A 22,847-nucleotide genomic window follows, 5' to 3' on the forward strand; every position below is an offset into this window, starting at 1 on the left:
CAAATTCATTAGAATATTTTAATGGCAAAAATAGGGGGGGAAAAGTTTCATATTGTTTCATATAGTTTAGTATATAGTATAGTTTCAAAGCCTCTTATTAAGGTGCGGTCTGTTGTCTCTGAACAGGAAGGTCAGGGGGTTCGATTCCCAGCTCCTGCAGCCACGTCTGATGTGTCCAGGGTCAAGACACTTAACCCCAAGTTGCTCCTGCTGCTTCGGCAATGGCGGCAGGTGAATGTGTATGAATGGGATTAGTTATTACTGATGGACACTTCACATAGCAGCCTCTGCCATCAGTGTGTGAACGTGTGCCCAGGAGGAGAAAGGATAGTGGACCGGGTTAGAATCCGGCCTCTCTCGCTCTCTCTCTCTCTGATTTCCGACTCTCCAACAAAGGCATAAAAGCCCAAAAATAAATCCCTTAAAAAACAAAACAGCAGCTTGGAAACAAGAAGGTTCACATTCTCAGTTTGTCTTTAATGTGTTACAGCGAGTAAAGCATGAGTCACAACATGTTAACCCACATTCACCCCAAGATTTCTGAAAATATACATCTATTTTAACAGTTTATAAATGGTATGTAATATATATCCTCACATACATGTATGCTTCCTTGGCCTTTAGCAAATAGGCTGTATTGAAATACTTATCCTGCCCTGAAACACATAAACATGGTTATCTTCGGCACGATCACCTTGTACACATGAGGAGCAGTAACAGGATGTAGCTAGAAACAGTTATTCAGCGTCTCAGTAGATATGCTTCATGCATGTGTTGGCAGATATTCAGCGGACCAAATTCATCATGCAGAGAGAAAGTGACCTTTGCATGTATTATTCAGATTTAACAATATTTTCTAATACAGTGGATTTGAATCTAGGTCACCTTTACGTTTGAGCGGCGTGTTTTTGCTCATTCGGTGGATAAGGCCTCGCAGTCGCTCATTAAACTGAATCGGCACGGTGCTGCAGCGCTCCACAGCTCCGTCGCTCAAACTCGACGTTTTAGACCAGCGTTTGTGGTGTAAGCCCCCCGACAAAGATGTTAATAAAATCACATCAGGAACACAGTTTGCTACAACCGCCTTTCTTTTCGCCACCAAAAACCGAACAAATAAATCTCATTTTGTTGTTGTTGCTTTCACGTGTCATTTTGTTAAAAGGATAAACAGTCTAATCTGTTTCTTGAAAATAAAGAATACTTCACTGTTTTGGAAAAATAAAGCTTCTTTCTTCAGGAGACCGACGTGACTAGACTGAGAGCATCTTTTATTGGCATGCTAAATATGAAGGTATAGCTAGCTCCTGGTTGGCTTAGCTTAGCATAAAGCTGGGAAAAAAAGAGGACATAGCAAGCCAGGCTTAAATCAAACATCATCAAAAGAGAACTTTGGAGAGTCATGTTGTTGGATTTTGTCACCTTTGAACAGAGCAAGGCTAGCTGCTCAACCCAGTTTTCAATCTTTTTGCTAAGCTAAGCTAACCGGCTAATGGCTGTAGCTTTTTATTTAAAGGTGCACTTTGGAGTTTTTGTGAAAGTTGGATAAATGTACAGATTCTGTGGTGTATGTTCATAACTCTATACACAAACTGTCCCCAGAGGAAAATTTGGTCCCTGTAACACTGTTTGAAGATAAAATGCTACATGAGAAGTTACAACAACAACAACAGTAAAACCGTAACTCTCCTGGTAGCTTTTAAGCTCTAGACAGTGTTCAGAGACCAATTTTTTTTTCGGAAAGTTTGTGTATTTGGTTCAGAAAATATAGCACAGAATTGTTTCACTTCTCCAACTTTCAAATTTCACAACAAAATCAACATAGTGCACCTTTAACATCAAGTTATGTGACTGGAATAAATCTTCTCGTCTTACTCCCTGCAAGGAAGCAAATAAGTGCATTTCCTTTGATATTAAATAATCTTCTCTTCTGTATTTGGTGGGCAATGTAAGGAGGCGTATTGTATTCACATGAGAACATTTCTATTTTTCTTAATTAAAAACATAATTATTTCGACAAGTTAAAAGGCACTTTTTTTTTTCTTGCCAAAACCCAGCGCCTCTGTGGGGATCCAGTGTTATCAGTAATTGCCTTATTGTCCCAGCCTGCACACATTTCAGATGAATCACATTATATCAGTGAAACATCTCTTATGGGCTCAGCTGATCCCGACGGATCAGAGCGGGCGGGGTTTGCGTTTGAACTGCAGAGATCTAAGAACAGACTAAAAACAAAACCATCTTCGTTACCTAAAGACAGGAGTATCTCGCCATGTTTCAAACCCAAACCAAAAGAATACGCTGGTATCTTGTTAATTCAGGAAAACAGAGATGATTTTATTTTCTCATGTGAACGCAATATGCGTCCGTAGCAATGTGTCAGTGAGAAGTAATGGTTTAGCATATTTGGTAGGCAAGAAACAGAGACATAAAGCAGGCACAATATTTTCTCCAAGTGTTCAGAAAATATATACGAGTCTGACGTGGAATAACATAAATCTGCAAGTTGAAAAAAAAAAAAAAAAAAAGCTAGAGTACAAAGTAAATCAACTGGTACAAGAAGGCACCCTGTTTCTGTAAAGACTCTAAAATAAATAATCATGGATTAACTGACACAGTGTACAACCACAAGATCAAGTGGGGTTATGGATCGTTTGACAATTTTAATAAGGTCATGAAATAATAAAAGGCTCCTGATTGTCACCAAAATGAACCTTGAGGTTAGATTATTTTCTGAACTTCTGCGACTGAGATCAATAATGAGCTTTGACTCTCAAAAGCATAGAAAGCTTTCTCTGAATGTAACATATGAGCATAAACGACTACGGAAGCCCTCAGCGGACATGCAGAGTTTGATTGTATTCACTCCATTTCCCCGTCCATCCATCCATTATCTATACAGCTTTTCCCGGTCAGGCTGCAGGGGCTAGAGGACCTAATCCCAGCTGTCGTTAAGCTGACATATAGGGATTTCAATCTCCTTAAAAACTCAGGCTATTTCCCGGACGAGCTGTATGTGTGAGCCAAATTTTTCGCTTTGACTTCCCCCGGAGTTTCCGCAGCAAGTTCGAAGTGAGCTGATGTGAGAACGCAGCAGGATATTCTCCGGAGAATTCACCTCGAGCCAATAGGAGGGGGACTGACGATTCTATACAGTGACCGCTGCACGGTGCTTAGAGTGTCTGCACACGACCACTACGATCTCTGTGCATGTAATTAAACAGCTGCATTTTGTTTCCAGTTCGTCAGTATGTTGTTCTCCACTCTTTTGTTGATGTTGTCATTCTGTTGGACTATGAGTAGCATTGATATAAAGGCAAATATTCTTATTATAGCATCGTGTAACGGACTGTTGCTTCGTCCGCTACTTCCACGTTGTGTTTTTACATCACGTCTTACCCAGGTTGGGATAATCTCTGGAGCAGTCCTCCCAAAATTATCTACATATTTGCATTTATGTACATAAATATTTGCATATCCCCCCCCTGCAGGACCAACCTTCGGTCCTGGGGGGACAGGGCCTTCTCCATTGCAGCTCCCACCCTCTGGAACTCTCTCCCTAAAAACATCAGAGACTCCCCCGCACTCACTTCCTACAAGAAATCCCTAAAAACTCACATTTTCATCGCCGCCTACAACCACTGACTCTCATCCTCTTCCCTCGACACTACTTCTTTGTTGTATTGTTCTCTTAGCTTTTGCTTTGTTTTTTGTTGTTTCCTGTCAAAGCGTCTTTGAGTATTTAGAAAAGCGCTACATAAATCTAATTTATTATTATTATTATTATATGTGCATATGTGAAAACGGACATTTAGACACAGACAACCAGCAACATTCACACCTACGGGCAATTTTAGAGTCACCAATGAACCTAACGAGCATGTCTTTGGACTGTGGGAGGAAGTCAGAGTACCTGGAGAGAACCCACACATGCACGGGGAGAACAGGCAAACTCCACACAGAGAGGCTCCTGTCCACCGGGGATTTGAACCAGGAACCTTGCTAACCACTGCACAGCCCCCAATTTCCCCGTGATAATGAGTCATTTATGGTCGTCTTCTTGAGATCTTGACTTCTTAATCTCGTTATTTGGAGATAACAACACTGGATCCTATCATCTGGAGACTACAAAGCTTGCAATTTCAGGAAACAGGAAACAACCAGAAAAAGCTTGTTATCATCAGCAAACAAAGTAAAAACGTAAATGGATGCATTCCCACTTTTGGCTTCAGTAAAGTCAAACATTGACTAGGGCTGTCAGCATTTACTTGTTAATCGTGATTAAGAAAAGGTCTGAAATTAATGCATTCTTTTTTCAAATTGTGAATAATCGCATGCTAGCTCGTCCCTTTAGGCGCACTGTAGATAAGCCTCCTCAGTGACTTCCTGTAGTCACAGATGGAAAAGAACAACACCGCCGCATCTCATCACAGATCAGTCATTGAGTCCAAAGTCATTTCAACCTCCTGACATCAAACAATTCCCTTTTCCGTGGTCAAGTGTCGTAAAGTTCGATCTACATGAAAGGTCCTTACTTATATTTCAAAATAAAAGCAGGGTTGAATTCAAACGGTTAATTACTCTCATCTTAAGACAGTACACAAATTCAAAATAAAAGCCTAACAATTTTAATTTTAAAATGCGAAAAAATTGAATTTCAAACACAGGATTAAAAATGTGATTCATCTCGATTAACTATTGAAATTCAGCGATTAATTGCGATTCAAACACGTGATCGTTTAACAGCCCTAATATTTATTTATAAACAGTTGCACTGCGGCCTAAAGGACATTGCCTTCTTCTATGATGTAAGGGTTTCAAGTACTTTTTGCATTTACTGGATAAAACTACAGTAGATAAAAGACATTTTGAAAGGAGATCAACAGATTTTTTCTTTTTTGCACAAGGGGTAAAATGTTCGAAGGAAATGCTTTTAAATTGTGCTCATAATACACAACATGGCCCTTGAACATTGTGTCTTAACCTGTTTTAAATATAAGTATAGTACACTAAGCTTTGGTTACACTTTGTTTACATGGCTATATATTCTAATCTGTAGACGCTTCTGCTTCTGCTTCTGTAAACTTCTGCTGTTGCAACCTTCCAATAAATACACATTACAGCATCACACAGGGCAAACTTTAGGATTATGCAACGCTAGAGGCAGGATGTAAGGTCAAGCAGGCGCAAGATGCATGCTCTAGTTACACATTAAGGACTGTAAAGACCACTGAGTTGTTTTATTTGTCCCGTAGTTTGTCGAGGACGATGAAACCTTGAGCTGCCGACACACACAGGCGCTTCATCTTTGGACCTTCTGTGTGTAAAGCGTCATTTAATGAGTGCGTTTGTGAGTTTGTTTGCTGGTAGCAGGAAAGAGTTTTTTTTTTGCTTTAGAAGGAGTTTTTCCTCCACAGGCCGGGCGGGGGAGGCAATATTGTGCGGTGTCAACCATACTGCAATACTCTTCTCCATAAATATACCGATTTAATGAACATGAACAATACCATGAGTAGGAATGTGTGCAAAAACATGGACAGTCTCTGGATACATGTGGCTATGGCTTATTTGATCTCAAGTGAGTGCAAGACTATCCTACCTAAGAAGATACATATACCTCTTAGCAGCATTGGCTAACTCGCTACAGTGAGAGCTGTCAATCAAATGTCAATCCATCCTCAGCTTCTTGTACGCAGTGTGCTCCGAAGACCCCGTCCCATTGGCGTGTCCGTTTGTTGGTAGAGAAGAGCCGTTCTGGTGCTCCTTCTTTTGAGAAACACTGTGCTTCTTGTACGTCTTGTGTTGGAGAAAGAGAAGCAGAGAAACCATCCAATTAAGATAAGATATAATTTATTGTCTTTTGTTGTTAATAAAATGCTCAACAAAGTTATGTTCTCACTCAACCTGCCAAGCTTTACATCTTTTTTCTCATGAATCTTTTACTTGCAGATGTTAATGTTCCATCTGGCAATAAACAGCTCTAAAACACAAAGTGTCTAAGGTCGCACTGACACTTAAGGCCCAGTTGACCTTGCTTAAGCAATGATCCCCCCCCTACCCAATCCCCGTATCCACATATATTATTTATTTGAGTGGGTAAGGGTTCGAGTTCATCAGAACAGTCAGTGTTTCAACAAAAATAATAATCATAGTTTCATTAAAAAATAGAATAATTCACTGACTCTACAGTCGCATTTAATTAATCTGACAGGAAGTATTTTATCCCTCGCCCACACACATATACTTGTGTCCATATACCAACACACAGACACACACACACGCAAGCAGAGTTTCATAAAGTATACTTCAAACTCATCAATTAAAAGTGAATCAAAGAAATAAAACACTCACCTGAATGTAGAAGTTGGCGAAAAAGAATATGAGCGTGATGATGTAGCCTATTTGGAAGTACAGCCATCCCATAGGGAATCCACACGGCCATATGACGGCACACATGGTCTGAGACATGGTTAAAAAGAACTGGCTCTGTGGAGGAAATACGACACATGCACCACAGTGAGAAGGTGACACACACACACACACACAGAGAAACATTGATCCAGAGCCTAAAATATCTCACATGGACGATACAAACAACTCCACTGAAAGAGGCTGCTGCAGAAAATAAAATACATTTCTAAATAGAAACATCAGCGCCCGACTGACAAGTGAATCTCAACGATAATCCCACCGAAGGTCATGAAAATATCTTTTTGTTGACATCTTTTTAATGCACTTGATATTCGACTCTATCCACTGTCCTGTCCTTCAATTAAGGCATAAAAATGAAATAAATAAACATGAAATCTCAGAGAAACAAACAAGTATTTTCCACTAGGAAATTTTAACTTATGGACAAATTCATTTGCAAAACCCCAACAGTATAAATAACAGTTCAAACCCTCTACAACATTAAAAATGCTTCTCATAGATGATTCCATCGGTAATAATATTTATTCTATAATTAAAAAAAAAAAAAAAAAATAGTAAACCTACCTACAGTATAATACCAACTATCCTTTTTACTGCATGATCAGATCTATAAGTACGTCTGATTATTTTTCTTTATGAACTTTTGAGGGCAGGACTTTAATTGGTAATCATTTACTGGGGTCATGTCAAGATGTCCATACTTCCTGTATCACCGGGAATAAAGAAACAGGGGATAAACCCACCAGCTGTAACTGTGTGATGTATTTCTTCCACCAGAGGTACGGCCGCACGGCTGGAATGGCTGAGAGGCCGTAGTATGAATACATCACAACGTGGATGAAGCTGTTTAAGGCGGCACCGAAGTACGCTGACAACAGACAGAGGAGAGAGAAGCAGGAAGTTATTCATCTACAGCGAGCATTAACAGTCAAGTGAGCGGAGAGAGAGAGAGAGAGAGACTCAACAAGCGCTTCATTAGTCTGCTCTGTTTGGAGGTAAAATCAATAGAAGCCATTAACTGTAAAGTAATAATATAATGACCTTCTGAAAAACAACCAATCATATTTACAGGTAAGATAATAACCCGTGTTTACAGGTAAAATATGACACATAAATGATCGTTTTGAGGAGATTTTCAGTGTAAAGTCTGAGACAGCTTCATAATTTGCAGACTGCTTTGTTGTTTTTTTGCACACACAAAAATAGAAAACGATGATAAAGCATGCTACACAGTGCAGCCACCGTCAGGTCAGTAAGTGTTGCTCGTTTCCTTCACAGCTTTTCATTTGGTAAACAGGCTTTTTTTTTTCTTTTTTCTTTTTTTTTAATTTCTTTTTTTTTTTTTTTTTTTAGGGCTAATGGGTTCCAAATTAGAGCCGTTGAATTATTAAGCTACACGGTGAATGTGGTTCCTGAAAGATCCTGAGTCACTGAAGGGGAAAAGTTGTGTTCAAACACTCACAGTGGCCGCAGGGTACATAGTTCATAACAAACCACCAGATATTCAACATGCTGGCGTGGTGGTAGATGTGAAGAATGGTGATCTGGTGGTTGTTCTTCCGTAGTATGAAGAAGAAGGTGTCCATGAACTCGATGAGCTTGGAGAAGTAGTACCACCACAGGACGTGTGCGATCTGAGAGGAGACACAGTGAAACAAAACGTGGTCAAAAACAATGAAAATGGATGTTCTGGTAGCGACACACACCCTTTGACAGGAGAGCTACTTCTACTGATATAGAAATAGCCAATCCTCTTTCTGATGGTCTAGTTGTGCTTTTTTTAGTCATATAGCGGCGGGAGAATTCATTTCTGTCTGTTTCATAAACCGGATAAAAAGGCCTCACAGGAGCTTTAAAACAGAAAAAGAAATCATATCTGTATGTTGTATATTTGGTGTGTTAGAAGTCCAGGAGGCAGCGGAGGCCGGGCTCTCGAGTAGACGGAGCTCCCCCGACCTTCAGTGAGGTGATCTGGCACCTTAGAGGAGAGAAAGTATCAGGCCTGAGCAGGAGTGGTGTTTGCATTCAACCGTTTAAAGGTGACAAGAAACGAGTTAATGCAACAACGTACAGGCAGGGTTCGAGTCCGAATAGAATATTTTAAAAGAGTCAAAAGCTCAATGAAAACAACATACCAGGTTTGAGGCCCTACACAAACAAGTAAGGACTGACGAGTTGACTTGAAAAAGCGTTTACAGTGTTTTGTGTTAGAAAGCGAGTGGGTTTAAACTCTTAATAGACGCCACAGTGACCGACGCCCCCGTGAGCGGTCGTACGTCTGCTTAGCTGTGCAATACTCACAACGAAAGTTGGCGGTCTGATTTCTACGCTTGTTATTTTGCCAGTTTCAGTTCCAACACATTCTCTGCTTGTTTGTGTACAGGTAACCATGGCAACTGAAACCCGGCATATAACGTTGGAATTGGAGCCGATGATTGATTTTCCCAGCAGCAGTTGTTTATACTAGCTTTTAGCGTTCTCTTCTTTTGTACACAACAGCAGGGGATACCGGAATGAGATATTACGCCACCCAGCGGTCCAATCACAGGGCTTGTTGGAGTTGTTTCGATTTGTTGTTACATTTTCTGAGGCGGTGCGCGAAGCCTGAGTTTAGTTTATTTGTTTATTTGAATCAGGGACAGTGTACAAAAAAAACAAAACATTAGTCTCAGAGGAGAAGACATGCTTTGTACCAGATTTAGCTAGCTAGCTAATTTCCATCTGTTGTCCCTGGGCAGTAAAATACAAAGCCTGAGCAGGAGTGTTGTTTGCATTTCATGATTTAAAGGTGATGAAACAGTTAGATAAATAGTTACTGGACTTATACTTTAAATCTTAACGTCTTATTTATTATTGTAAATTAAAGTAGAAGTATTTGAGAGCTTCTTTGTTAAGATGTATTTCATTGTTTATACATACTTTTGAGTTACTATTAGTACGGATTGTGCTCTATTTATAAACATTCCTTGCCTTCACTGTCCTTGAATGTTCAGGAGGAATCATAACGCGATTTATCTTCAGCGGCGACACACGCCGATCAAAGTTTTGATTCATGAAGTGCAGAAATGAAAAGCTTTGCAGATTCCACAATGAGCTTAGTTTTCACTTTCACTGCGGAGCTGACGAGTCAACATGATGACATGATTCGGATTAAATTGACTGCCTGTCTCTGCAGCTTATCTGCTGGGATTTATAGATACGCTGACAGAGAAAACAAAGCAGTAGGTTTAATAGCAGGAAAACAAAAAAAAACACACATTTTGCTTATTTGCTTTTCGGCTACAATCACAAGAAGTGTATCAAGAAACAAGATGGGAAATCATGCATGTGTCAAAATAACTTCAGGGATGGAGATCAATTAAAATAAAATCTAAATGAGTGAATATGAAAAGGTGGCGTTCTGAAAACCTGACTCACTTTAGTATCCACTTCTTGTGAATTGTAAATGTCCTGGCAGTAGAAGTTGTATCCACCGTACCAAGCAGCCGCCATAAGCTGAAGAGAAAGACATCAAGATAAATGATTAATAGCCGTGTCACAAATCCCTGAATATGTAAGCTAAGCACACTCTTTTTAGTGAAGAACAAAATGCTGAATATATATAATAAATGTGAAACACGCAGGGAGGGACGACCTAGAAATGGATGTAACATTAGAGGATTGAGTATCAGTCTACTGGGGTCCACGCTCAATAAAGGAATAATCAACTAAGGGGACTGTAGTATAAGTGGACAATGAGAACATACATCACACCAGTGAAAGTAAATAGATATGATAACGATATTCCAGATGTATGAAGAAAATGACGAGAAATAGACACTGTTGGATTGGGTTTGGCTGTGCGGTCAGATCGTTATATTCTGGAGGAGGTTAAAGAAGGAAAAGAAGGATGGACAAGATTGTTTTTGAAAGATTTTCCAATGGATGCTGCGCTCGTTAGTTTTGGCCTAGACCCCTAAAAAAAAAAAAGCATGCTTTAACAACAAGTCAACAGAAACTGATAAATATGTCTCCAGCATGCCAATAGATCAATATATTGGAAGAAATGGTTGCACATTGGGTTAGCAAATACTAATGATGTTGCCTTTGGAGAAAATGACATCGATAAAGAAAAGGAAACCAGATCTGTTTTTAAAGATATGAGCACAGTTTACTATCATTGTGAAATGTTCGAATTAATCAGCTGATGAAGAGGAGGAATGGAAACCTCACAACATGGTTAAAGCAACATTACGTGAACTTTCCACCCTAAAAGTAATTTCAAAGTTGATGTAATGCCGTCTGTCCCGTTTCCACAGAGCACCCCAGTGGCCTGTTTTGTAACTTTGGCGGCAGGCCTCGGTTCTCTTGCGAGATGTGTGCACAGTTTGACGACACTAGTTCACACAGCAGCCTTCAGCATCCAAGAGGCCCGTTAGGTTTGATACAAGGACTGAGGCTAAGAGACGGAAGAGGACGTGATGGATGAAGCTAAGAAGAGAAAAAGAGAGGGTGATCGAGCAGGAAGCTGGTGTAGAGTAAATATTGACGTGGCTTCTCACAACGTCTTTGCTGGAGTACGACAAGATTTGCTGCCTTGACTTAAAATACTACCAAAGCCCAAAACGATAGCCAATCTGTATCCCCTAGCAAATAATTCTCCCTGTACTGCGCAAAGGTAGCACGTATTGATGGGAAGCACTATTCGATGGAACACTCATACTGCATAAACATGAAGTCTGATCATCACCCAATGATTTCTGAAAGACAAACCAATGGGTATGCTGTTGCCATATTGGAAATGCTGCCTTTGCAGTCAGATCAGTCGCGCCTCTAATTATGCATAACTTGTATCTTTCATAATATTAAAACAGGTGAGTTATAAAAATAAAAAAAATCGGAACAAGACATTAAAGGAAGAATGTGCAACGTAAATATGAAATGAATCCTGTGTAAATGTCTCTCTGAGTTGTGACTGTCTACAATGAGAGAGAAGCTTGAGTCCCGCTGGCTGTGTTGTTGTCTGAGCTGCGTTTACATCATGTAGACATGGACGGGACAGCCGGCTCCTCCCCCTTGTGTATAAAGCTTTTTTTAGTCAAGGAAAAGAGAAAAGAAGAAGAACATACTCTCTGCTTATTTGGATGTCAGATAAGTGTCTTTAGATCACGGTCATTCTGTGTCAACTTACATGCAATATCAAGCTACGAGCTAACCAAAGTGTGCTCACACAACAAATCAGGACACAGGTAATGGCAGCTCGAGCGAAGGATAATTTGGTCTGTCGCCTGCGCTTTATGGTGCGCTCCATTTGATAACTTCTACATGCATACGCGAGGCGAGGGGGGTTTGGAGGTGTGTCGCTGGAGGAGAGCGGAGGCTTTCACTACCTGCAAACAGAAGTTCGTTTGTCGGAGGATGTCCTTGAGAACATCCTGCTTTGCCACCCTCTGCTTGTCAAAATGCACATTATCCACGAGGGTGAAACGTAACAGCACATTGCGTTTTTTTACGACAGTGCAGTTTGACTCAGAGACCTTTAGTGAGCATCAGAGGACACCAAACTGAAATCCTCCATTAATGTTACATAGAGATCAATACAAAGACAAACCCTCAACTTCTCTCATGTTTTGTATTTGTGGCTTTATGTTGAGAAGTAGTTTGTTTAAATGTTTAGTTTGTTTGTGTTAGTGGGCACTTTGGTTAAATGTCACCCATCTATTTATTGTGTTTGTTAAAATATGCATACATTTAAAAAAAAGTATTAATAGAAAAAAGTCAAACTTGTAGAGGGATATGACCTGGTTTTCGAAGAATTTCCACTCCCTGCTATTAAAAAGAAACAGAACCAAGCCAATGCACAGGCAGACATCAAGCGAGATAACAACATTTTGACCCACATCTGTTTGCTATCAGGTTATGGTGACCGCTCTTCAGCTGCTGACATTGGTTACTATTAATCTACAGCCTGAGCTCTCAGTGCTCCTGAAACACAATGTTCGTCTTGTTGGTTAAAGTATAAGATGTTATCACAGAGAGTGCAGGAAGCTGCTTCATGTGATCCTTTGGAGCATTTCTAAACACAGGGAGAAGACAGCTGCAAGTATTGGCATGGATATTTAAAATCAGGGCTGGGAATGGAAGAGCTAAAGAACATCTTTAACAGATGTTGATAACAGCACAACAGCCATCGAATGTATCACAATAAAAGGGTGGAAACCTGACCCCCTGACATAAAACATGTGGGAGGTTTGGGAAACTACCAGACGGAACAAATATTACAATCTCAGACTCTACTTTTATGAAAGGGGACATATCATGAAAAATCCACTTGTACAGTGTTTTTGAACACATGTTTGGGTAACCTGAGTGTCTACAGACCCATAAGATGTGAAATAAACCCATCAAGTCCTTTATTTGTGGTCCGCAGAAGTCTTACAACACACAGAAAAATGCTCCGTTTCAAATTTGCTCTCCTTCACTGTGGGATTCTGGTAAAAAAAAATCCCCTCTCCTCCCCTGGTAACTCCACCCATGGACTCCACCTCCAGCCTGGAGCAAAACTTTTGAGCAGGTCCGCCATTTTTATTCTCGCCAGTGAAGGAGTGATGTCTACCAGGAAAACTCAGGGGGCGGTCATTACATTTAAAGAGACACACACACCAAAACGAAGCATTCTGAGAGAGCTGGTTCATGCAAAAAAATGTAAAATAAGATTTAAGGCCTGAGGTATTTAATAGATAAAGCATCTCTAACTTAACCGGTCACCTTGATACTTTCTCAAAACCTGAAGCTGCAAAAGTCAGCTTTAAAAGAAAGGAAAAAAAAAACACAAAATTAATCACAATGATTATGTGATGAGCCTCTGTGCCCTGGATAGTTGACAAGAACTGAACTGCCCTGTACTTTAATCACGTCAAAGTAGAGCGCAGTTTTGGTCACATTGATTTTGGACAGCCAAAAAGTTCAGCACAGAGCCAACTGTCAGTTTGGGCCTTACGCAATGCAGACAGAAAAAGGAGAAGCTTTTTTCTGCCAGCTGGATTTGGACAGAAGTGCAGATAATTTATTCTAACAATACAACTAAGTCATTGTTACACAAAACAGAACTGATCACTACCAAGGCAGAATTATTTCATCCGACACAGTGGGGGCAGCTCACACTCAAAGAATTCAGTTTAAAGTTTGTTTATCTCTATCAGTTGTATTTATTTACAGCTGTGTTATACTTATTTACAAAAAAACAGCTTTAGGCTGTCAGCAAAGGCAAAAGGAGGGATTTGAAGGCTAAAACATGTCAATCAATCAATCAATCAATTTTTATTTGTATAGCGTCAACTCATAACAAGTGTTATCTCGAGACACTTTACAAAAAGCAGGTAAAAGACCTTACTCATTGCTATATTACAAAGACCCGGCCTATCCATCATGAGCACTTTAGCAAAGCAGCAAAAGTTACAGTGGTAAGAGCTAAGCTAAGCTAAGCTAACCGTCTCCCAACTTTAGCTCCATATTTAACAGGAACAGTACATTTTGAGGGATGTGCTCATTCTTTTCCTTCCATACCAGTCATTAAAACCACTCTTGTATTAAGCTAGAGCCTGCAGCTAGCTAGTTTAGCTTGGCACAGGTTGTGCTTTTTGGTGGTTTCTTCTCAGGGCGCGGTCACACTGGCTAACCCTACCGTGCCCAAGCACGCTTCAACCCTGAAGTCCAGTTCGTTTGATCAGTGCGACCGCTCCATGTCGTGCTCAGGCACGGTACACTTCATGCACGAGCACGCGGGTACACAACGCTGACAGCCTTCATTAAGGAGAAATCCAGAGTTTCATGTCTGTATCTGACTAACATGACACAATATAAGACTCTCTCTCTCTCAGCGGGGGGCAATCGTGCTTGGGTACAGCAGACCAGTGTGACCGCACCCTTAGTGCTAAATTATTAATAATGTATACTTTATTGATCCTGTGAGGGGAAATTCATTTTTTACACTCTGTCTAGTTAACATGCTACACAAACATAGGCTGAAATACACACACATGCACAAACAGGATTGAACAGAATTTCTGGACTTGGTCTGTGCTGGGACTTGAACCAGTGACCCTCCGATTCCCAACCCAGGTCCCTGCAGACTGAGCTACTGCCGCCCCCAAGCTAAGAATGTCTTCTCGTCTTGAAGGGAAAACATTTAGCTGAGATAAAGTGAGACCCATGACTCATTAAAAAGTCTAAAAAAAGAAGGATTTACCTGCTTTAGATGGGACGGTATTGGGATTTTACTAGTTTGAACATGCTGGGTCAGCAATTTTCCTCTGCCTCTCGTCTTTATGCTAAGCTAAGAGGCTACTGGCTGTTTCTGCATATTTTACATACCCTCATGATTATTATCTATTCTTCCAACAAGCTTTACCAAAAAGAAAATGAGCATATTCTTAAAACATTAGAGTATTGCACAGATATATTTTTATATTCACACAGTAGTAGGTAGCGTATTTCTATGAAATCTCTCTGAATGTGTGGCATTAAGATGATTGTATTGGCCTTTACTTTAACACGTCTCTCAGTCGGTTTACCTCATAGAACATGTAGAAAGACAGCAGCGTGAGGCCCAGATTGTAGAGCACCAGGAGGCCTCGGCACGAGTACGGCTGCCTGTTTTTCATGTACTTGGGCCCCAACCACACGATCAGAAGGTACATGACTGTGAGCGCAAAGGTAGGTGGGTAGTTGTCGAGCAGCAGCCATCCCCGCACCCGCTGATCTGAAATATGGAGATACAGAGGCCAAGTTAAGGTGACCTCATTGAAGAGTGGAAACGCAGCAGTGAGACAGCAGCACAAAGGAATGTTTGCTCAACACCTAAAAGGGTTAACAACAAGGAGGTGGAAAAACTCGAGCAGAATAACTCTGCAAGTCCATACAAAAAGTACAGCATGTAAGGAAACAATTGGGTGAAAGGTCGTAAGTAATGTTTATCTGTTCATTGTAGACCTCTGCTCTGATGAAATACTTTTAACTCGGGCATTCAGGTTCCAGCATGTAGCTCGACAAACCTGTTAAACATGAGAGCATCACATTCGATATATACGTTACCAGAATGAACATATACATTAGACTCACCTCTTGGGCCCATCCATGACTCTACATAAGTGTTCAGTTTATGATTGAAGGTCTCCATTTGTTACCTAAAACAAGAAATATAATGATTGCAAACCCACAACCAGTTTAACATTTTTATGAATACATGAAAGCTCATTTGATGCCTCTAATTATTACAATTCAAGCCAGCATAGATTTGATTATAGTACACTAACAAGAAGGGCAACATAACAAACATAGCATTACATTCATGACTAACAAACCGATGACGTGCTTTGCACCATTTAGCATTGTTATGAGGAATGTGTCAGCAAAAAAACGCCCATTTACACATCCACTTACTACAATGAGACACCCTTCAGAGCGTTCGTGACCTTTGGTCCAATTTTCATTTTTTCCTATAAGCTGTGTTTTGTTCTCCTACCCATCCTGAGGGTATATCTCACTCTTTAGATTGCAAAACATTCACTGTGTTCACCTGCTAGTGTCTATCTTTGTCTGTTTGTCAATTGTAGCTCAACAGGTTTTTATATAGATAGTTCCATTGAAACTGGTTCAGGGCACGGAAGAAAATCAGGAAGCTGTCCTGGCTTGCCTCATTTTGCAAGGAAAGCAAAGAAAAACAAAAAAATGAGAAAAAGAATACGGCGAGACTGTTACACTTTGCAGCATGAGTACACAACATCCGGCAGACAAAAATGGTATTGACACCACACACCCCCCCCCCTTCAACCCAGGTGAAGTTCAAATCTCAGCACTTCTCATTCTGGGACTTAAAACAGGAAACAAGCCAACAGGTGAGGTGTAACAGACAAATGGCACACAGTTTTCCCATTAAGGAACTGGTGCAAAGATTAGATACTCTGGCTTTAAAACTATTGAGGGTAATGTATGTACAAACAACATGCTTTGTTAACACTAATGTGCTCTCACCACAGACTCTGCAGTGCTGCTACATTTACTTGGATAAAACGTCTCTAATCATTTGTGCATGCTCGCTTGCCAGAGCTGTAAAACTGTGTGGATGCATTATTGTTAACATCTGTTGATCACCACCATTTGTGTGTTAAAAAAAACACACTTATTGTAACCATAAGTGCCTGTCGAACATTCAGGGAAAAGTTCAAAAGGACAGTTGAATTCTGTATTTCCCTCAGAGGTAAGTTACTTTTCAATTTAAAAGGTTAAAATTCACCTCATGAGAAAGTCTGCTCAGCCCTGTGGCAGAAAGCAGAAGGCCTTTTAAATGAGTTAGCAATGTATGGATGGGGTTCTTAATGTCAAAGTTATTACTAAAAGGTCTCTTTTGTTGTAAAGCCTGCAGGAAGTAGATCACCTGACATTGAAACCTGGACAAAGAAGTTGCAGCATTGCAATCTCCTTTATTTCCCTTTTAGACTGAGCCTTACAATTTGAAAGAGAGTTGTTATCATACTGGTATTTACATCCAGTAATGTATCAAATGGGACTTGTTGAGTGTGCTGACTATCCTCCAACATGACCAATTGGTGTTCTCGTTGGAGGTAAATCATGTCACAAACACAAACAACAACAATGTGATGCTAACAGAGAGGATGCTGCAAGTTAAAGCTAACAAAGTTCAGCAGGTTTGTTCGTTCTCAAACATTGTGTCATCATTTATAACCTGCCGAAACAGATGGGTGACATCACTCAGGCTTAATCCATTATTATTTACAGTCTATGCTTTTAACTTCAATGTGAAGTTGTGATGGAATAATTCGATCTGCAGAGCAGCAACTGATTTACTTTCTGTGAACTTGAAAAACACTCAGGCCCAGTCTTTATTTATTAACACCTCAGAGTCCTGCATGCCGTTATATTGCAAGACCCTGCTGTATCACTTCAGGCTTGCACAGAATCCCTCCTCACAACAGAAATAACCGGATACTGCTCTTCGTTTTTTCCCCCCACTGACTTGTTTACAAGCTATACATCCGATTTAGTCCAATTACGTCACAGACTGCTGCACTGCTGGACAGCCTCTACACCTGCGTCTACAGCTGCAAACATAATAACACCGACATTCCAGTCTATTCTGTGACCTCCCCCTTTGGATGTGATAGTATATTATACAAAAGGGCCATGTGAACCTCTGAAGATTAAGCCTGTTTCTCCAACAAAGACACACACTTATGAATAATACTCAACATAATATGACAAATAAATCTGATTTTGTTTGCATAGAGGTTTCAGTTTCAGGTCCTCAGATTTCAGAGACAGAAGCAGAAGAAGCTCAAACATCTCAAAGCAACCTGCATGAGAGGAAACATCAGTCAATCCTTAAAAAGGAAGTTAACTTCAATCCTGTAAATAACAACACATTCCTTTACATAGAAGATCAAAAATCTTATTCAACTCATTGTCCAAAGACAAATATGTTTTTTGGTTGGGAAGGTGAGTCTGATTTCAAGACAGAAAGGTTTCATATCACTTTGCTACACTCCTATTTTGACCTTGGTAACATTTGAAACACCTGTGATGCAACACATATATTCAACAAATACATAAAATCTATCTCCCAAAAGCTTCCCTGCAAACACATTTATCCCGGTGACAAAAACACATTTCAGTACAGATAATCAAAATGGAGCTCAGCGTAAGTTCAAACAGGAAGACAGGTTATATTCTTTCACACATTCATTCATCTCTTCATTAGACCTAAACCACTCCCCCTACTACTTCCTCCATCTCTCGTAATCAGCTGATTATGGGAGTTTATTCTTAAAGTAATTAACCGACCAGATTCTTCCACAACCTCTCTCAACCAATCGTCCTGCTGCTGCTAGACGCCAAAACAGTCAGTTTCACACAAGTGTCAGTGCAATCACCTCCATTCCAGCTCAGCATATACAGAAAACCCACTCCTCATCATAACCTGTATTCCTCCTCATCACAGCCTGCATTCCTCTTCATCAGAGCCTGCATTCCTCTTCACCACCAGGGTCTAGACTCCATAGGGGGGTATCCTATCCTGCTGTCGGCCTCATCACCCCTCTGAGTACATGAAGTCGTCATGATGGAGTCTAATCCCCAAAGATTTTGCACATTTATTTCTAAATTGTTAAAAAAAATAAGGTTAAGTCTCTCCTGATTGAACTTAGGAGGATAGGATAGGATAATACTTTATTGATCCCTGAGGGGAAATTCAGGTGTCGCAGCAGCACAGACAGGTAAGGTCACTAACTTGAATAACTTGAATAAGCTGCTTCCAAGGCAACAAATGACTTCCTAAATCACTTCCCCCATACAGGAACAAATGGTTCAATCTGATCAACCTCAGCACAGATACATCCAGGCACTGACGATCAGAGATGCATTAGGCTGCACCAGAACATGATCATCTCCACGGCCCTAATGAGTGCATGGCAAGCTGCAACAGGAGAGCATCTTAGTGGCCAGTAAAACATTGTGGACTCAAACTGAGGAGACATCAACACAGCAGAATGATTCAGAGGCCGTCTCACAGAGAACATCATTATCTGTATACATCCATCATCAAATGTGTTGAGTCTCCTTAAAGAAATGGCCTGGGGTTGTGTTTGGCAATTGTGAGTAATTTGGCAAAACAATTAACAGCACTTTGTCACCGTCTTATGGGATTTACACTCGTTTTTCTGCATCAGTGAAGATTTATTATTTCACTAAGCCAACAAGCTGGGGCGTCTCCAGACCTTTTTTCTTGGACTGGGGAAGCTAAACTAGAGGTACTGACTTATGACCTCTTCTTATCATATCTAAGTTTAAGTCACATAAGAGAATGGCAACTTATAAATCGTCTCAGTTTTATCCTTCGAGGAGTCAAAAAGAAGATTTCTCGGGGCGCTTGTGGAGCAGTGGTTAGTGCACGCACCCCATGGATGGAGGCGATAGGCTTCCAAGTGGACGGCCCAGGTTCGAATCCAACCTGTGGCTCCTTTACCGCATGTCACTCCCTACTTTCTCTCCCTGATTTCCGACTCTATCCACTGTACTCTCTCTCCATTAAAGGCACAAAAAGTCCAAAAATAAATCTTGAAAAAAAATAGAAATTCTTCAAAGTTATAATTCAAATTGTATGACTCTTGGCCAGGTCTCCCTTGTGAACGAGATAGTGATCTCAATGGGTCGATTACCTGGTTAAATAAAAATAAGAAGTGAAACTTAAAAAGTGAAATGCAAACTCTTGTACACTGTCTAACTTGTAAAAACACTTGTAAAAGCACTGCTAATGTCTCGGTACAAAGTCAGTTAATTGGAGTTAGACAGCGTGCAGGAGATGTGAAAAAGTATTTATTTAAAACATAATATTCAAACAAAAGACAATATAATACATTGACATGCACAGAAAACGACTAGCTGCCTGTTGCAACGCAGCCCAAATTGTTGATTTTAACCCTAGTCCTACTTCTGAAAAGGAAAACAACCAATCATAGTTTGGGGATTTTTTGGGGTGGCCAATCTGGCGTCCCTATGCCACCCCTGGAAACCCCTCTGAACACGCCACAGCCAACAACACAGCCAACATCCTGATATCAAACATGCACCATGAAATAACATGTGGCAGAGTTTTGAATTGCTCAACCCCTCAGAGGCGATGGATGGATTGTATTCAGTGTTGTGCAGGTATAGGAAGTTGTCTACTATACCAACACTTGATTCATTGATTCATTGGTTGTAATGTCTTGCACTGGTTCTGCATGGCAAAATAATTGACTAGAAATCTCTTGGGTAAGAAACATTTTAGCCTAGAGTTGCCTTAGTGTCGACACACTATAGCTTTAAATTTAAAATGGCTTTCCAGAAGTTTCCTACACACATTTTGTGCAGACATCAGCACAAAAAAAAAAGAAGCAACATTGAAAAGTTTCCAGCAGGAAATCACGAAGAATCGTTTCACAATACTGACAACAATCACACTGAAGCCACTGCAGGGCTGGCTCTGTCTGAAAAAGTCTTTTTTTTTTGTAGTGTAAAAGAAGGTGATGCATGATGGCGAATGCATGCATGACACAATCAATAGGAATCTGTGTATGACACACTCAATAGGAATCTGCTCCCCGGCGTCTGCAGTAGCCTAAACGCGCCACATTACTGTATTAAAAAGTCTTTTTTCCATCGCGCACACACGTGTGATCTAAACTGCACTTTCCGCGCAGTCCTCGGTATAAAACAAGCAGCTCGGTGCCCTGATTTAACAGGAAACACACCAAACGCGGATATCTCATTACATCACCCCTCCTCTGTCACAGTTAATACTTCCTACATATTTTAGTTTGAACTTCTCGCATCCTGTCGATCGCATCCAGCCTACATTAACAGAGGTCACCGCTTCAGCATCACCCAAAAAAAAAAAAGAAAAACCCTCCTCGCTCGGTCCGACGCCATGCGCGCTGCCACATTTTCTGGATACAAAAAAAAAAAATGACAGGAAGCCTCACCGTAAAGTCACCCAGACGTCCCACCACGGTCGAATGAAATGTTGAGTGTGTGTGATGAGGTGCAGCTGCGTGCAGAGAGGGGACTGCCTACCTTTTTTTCGAGCGCAGAAAACGTCAGTGTAACCTTGGGTTGGCTGGCAGGTCTGTGCACAATGTGGAGCCTTGTCGCTCAGTGGAAAAAAAAAAAAAAAAAAAATAGTGGGAGGAACACGCAGACTGACTGACTGGGCTCGTTGCCCTGCAGGAGGAGGTTTAACAGCCCAGGAGGTGACCCGGTGTGTTGCAACCACACAGAGAGTCAGAAAGATGACATGCAGGTCTGTCACTGTTAAACCATGATTGCAGTTTAATAGGTGTGGGTTAATGTTTGATACGGGGCAGACTGGTGTAGCCTACATATAAATATAGCCGATTTTCCTCATGCATTTGTAGAGATGTACAAGTACAAAACATGTATTTGGAGAAACGAAACCTGAATGGTTCTTCATTTTACAATAAAAAGGGAAGTGTTGGACATTAAGTCATACAAGGTAACACATTATCGTTACTCATATCCTTTCATAAAAATCATGTATCTTAATTATGTTGTTAAAAATAACATAAAACCAACCATTCTCTACCGAGCTAATTAACTGAACCCCAAAAAAGCCAAAAGTATATATTAAACATTTATGTCTCAATATAAGAAATCAACATTTTTAAATGTGGAAAAAGCTCTTTGCACACAAAAAAAAACCCCGTTTCTTTAAAATGAAAATCTTCAATCAATTTCTCTACGACAAAGTCTAGGGTCTGGCTTATTATTGGGGTGAGGATGAGGTTATATCAAATAGCCAATCATAATTAATGATAATCTGGCGGCACTAGTGATAGCCAATCAGGTTAAGGGATGACCCCCCAACAAGCCCCTGCCAGACACGCCCCCTAACAAGACTGAGGATCCTGAAGAAGAAAAAAGATAGCACCATCATGATGTAATAGTACAAGAGTGCAAGTTTGCAAGCCTAACTTAATAAAAACACAGAGAAATGTCCTGTGCTGTTTTTTTTTCACTAATTATCCTGATGCCTTAATGCAGATTTTTAGTTTTTTAATCAATATTGGAGTTTTCATTTTAAGGTTAAGTAAGTGTCACAATCCCTGATATGTGTTGGTAATGTGTGCATCAAACAGACGCCATTTTTTGACCAAATTCAGTTCTACACCTCGGTACTATAGTCTACCCTGGTTTGTGCTCTGCTATTTATCCTGATATTTGGCTTTTTCTGGATAAAATGATTAAGTGGTGGTGGGGAGGTGGATGGAGACATGGAGAGTGCGCCCTACAAGTGTTTGTGTCGACAGCATCCCATCCTGATTCTCTCAAACTTCTTAATTTGCTCATGAGCGGGCAGATGTTGGTCTGTTGGCTGGTCCACCACTCTGAACCAGAGGTATACAGCCTATGATAAACTGCTATGAAATTTGATCCATTCATTCATTCATTCATTCATTCATGGTCCCCAGAGAATAAAATTGTGACCACTGAGGGATTCCATGACTTTTGTTCTAGCGCCATCTTCTGGTCAAAATTGTCAATTCATGTGTCACTGATTCCTCGTTAAACACCTTGAAGACTTTAAATATTTCTATCAGATACAGCTGTTAGTGCTAATAAGCATGCTAACCCTACAAGCTAAGATTTTGCTTTTAGTAAACATACCTGCTCATACTGGCATTGTCAATTTTAGCAAGTTAGCATCATAGCCCTAACCATAACTATTTACCACCGTCTTCAGCAGCTTAAAATGATCGCGTGGGGAGCTCAGAATAACCTTCACAGGGTGGTTGTTTGGTAGGGTCCCTAAGTGACCACTAGAGCAAAAGTGTGGCCAATTTAATGACCAGTAAACAACGAACTTA

General features: G+C 40.5%; 1 protein-coding gene across 1 annotated transcript; it reads right to left on the reverse strand.

Annotated features, from left to right (window-relative positions):
- Positions 1-456: 456 nt before the first annotated feature.
- Positions 457-21,179, reverse strand: elovl5 (ELOVL fatty acid elongase 5). Its single transcript, XM_020654874.3, has 8 exons — positions 21,037-21,179; positions 15,529-15,593; positions 14,982-15,169; positions 9,847-9,924; positions 7,892-8,063; positions 7,173-7,297; positions 6,349-6,483; positions 457-5,793 (listed from the first exon to the last, which is right to left on the reverse strand). Exons 2-8 carry the CDS (start codon positions 15,584-15,586, stop codon positions 5,665-5,667), a joined length of 885 nt encoding a protein of 294 aa, XP_020510530.1. The 5' UTR covers positions 15,587-15,593; positions 21,037-21,179; the 3' UTR covers positions 457-5,664.
- Between the last annotated feature and the right edge of the window lie 1,668 nt (positions 21,180-22,847).

Source organism: Labrus bergylta, chromosome 10 (assembly GCF_963930695.1).
Source record: "Labrus bergylta chromosome 10, fLabBer1.1, whole genome shotgun sequence".
Taxonomy (NCBI): Eukaryota; Metazoa; Chordata; class Actinopteri; order Labriformes; family Labridae; genus Labrus; species Labrus bergylta.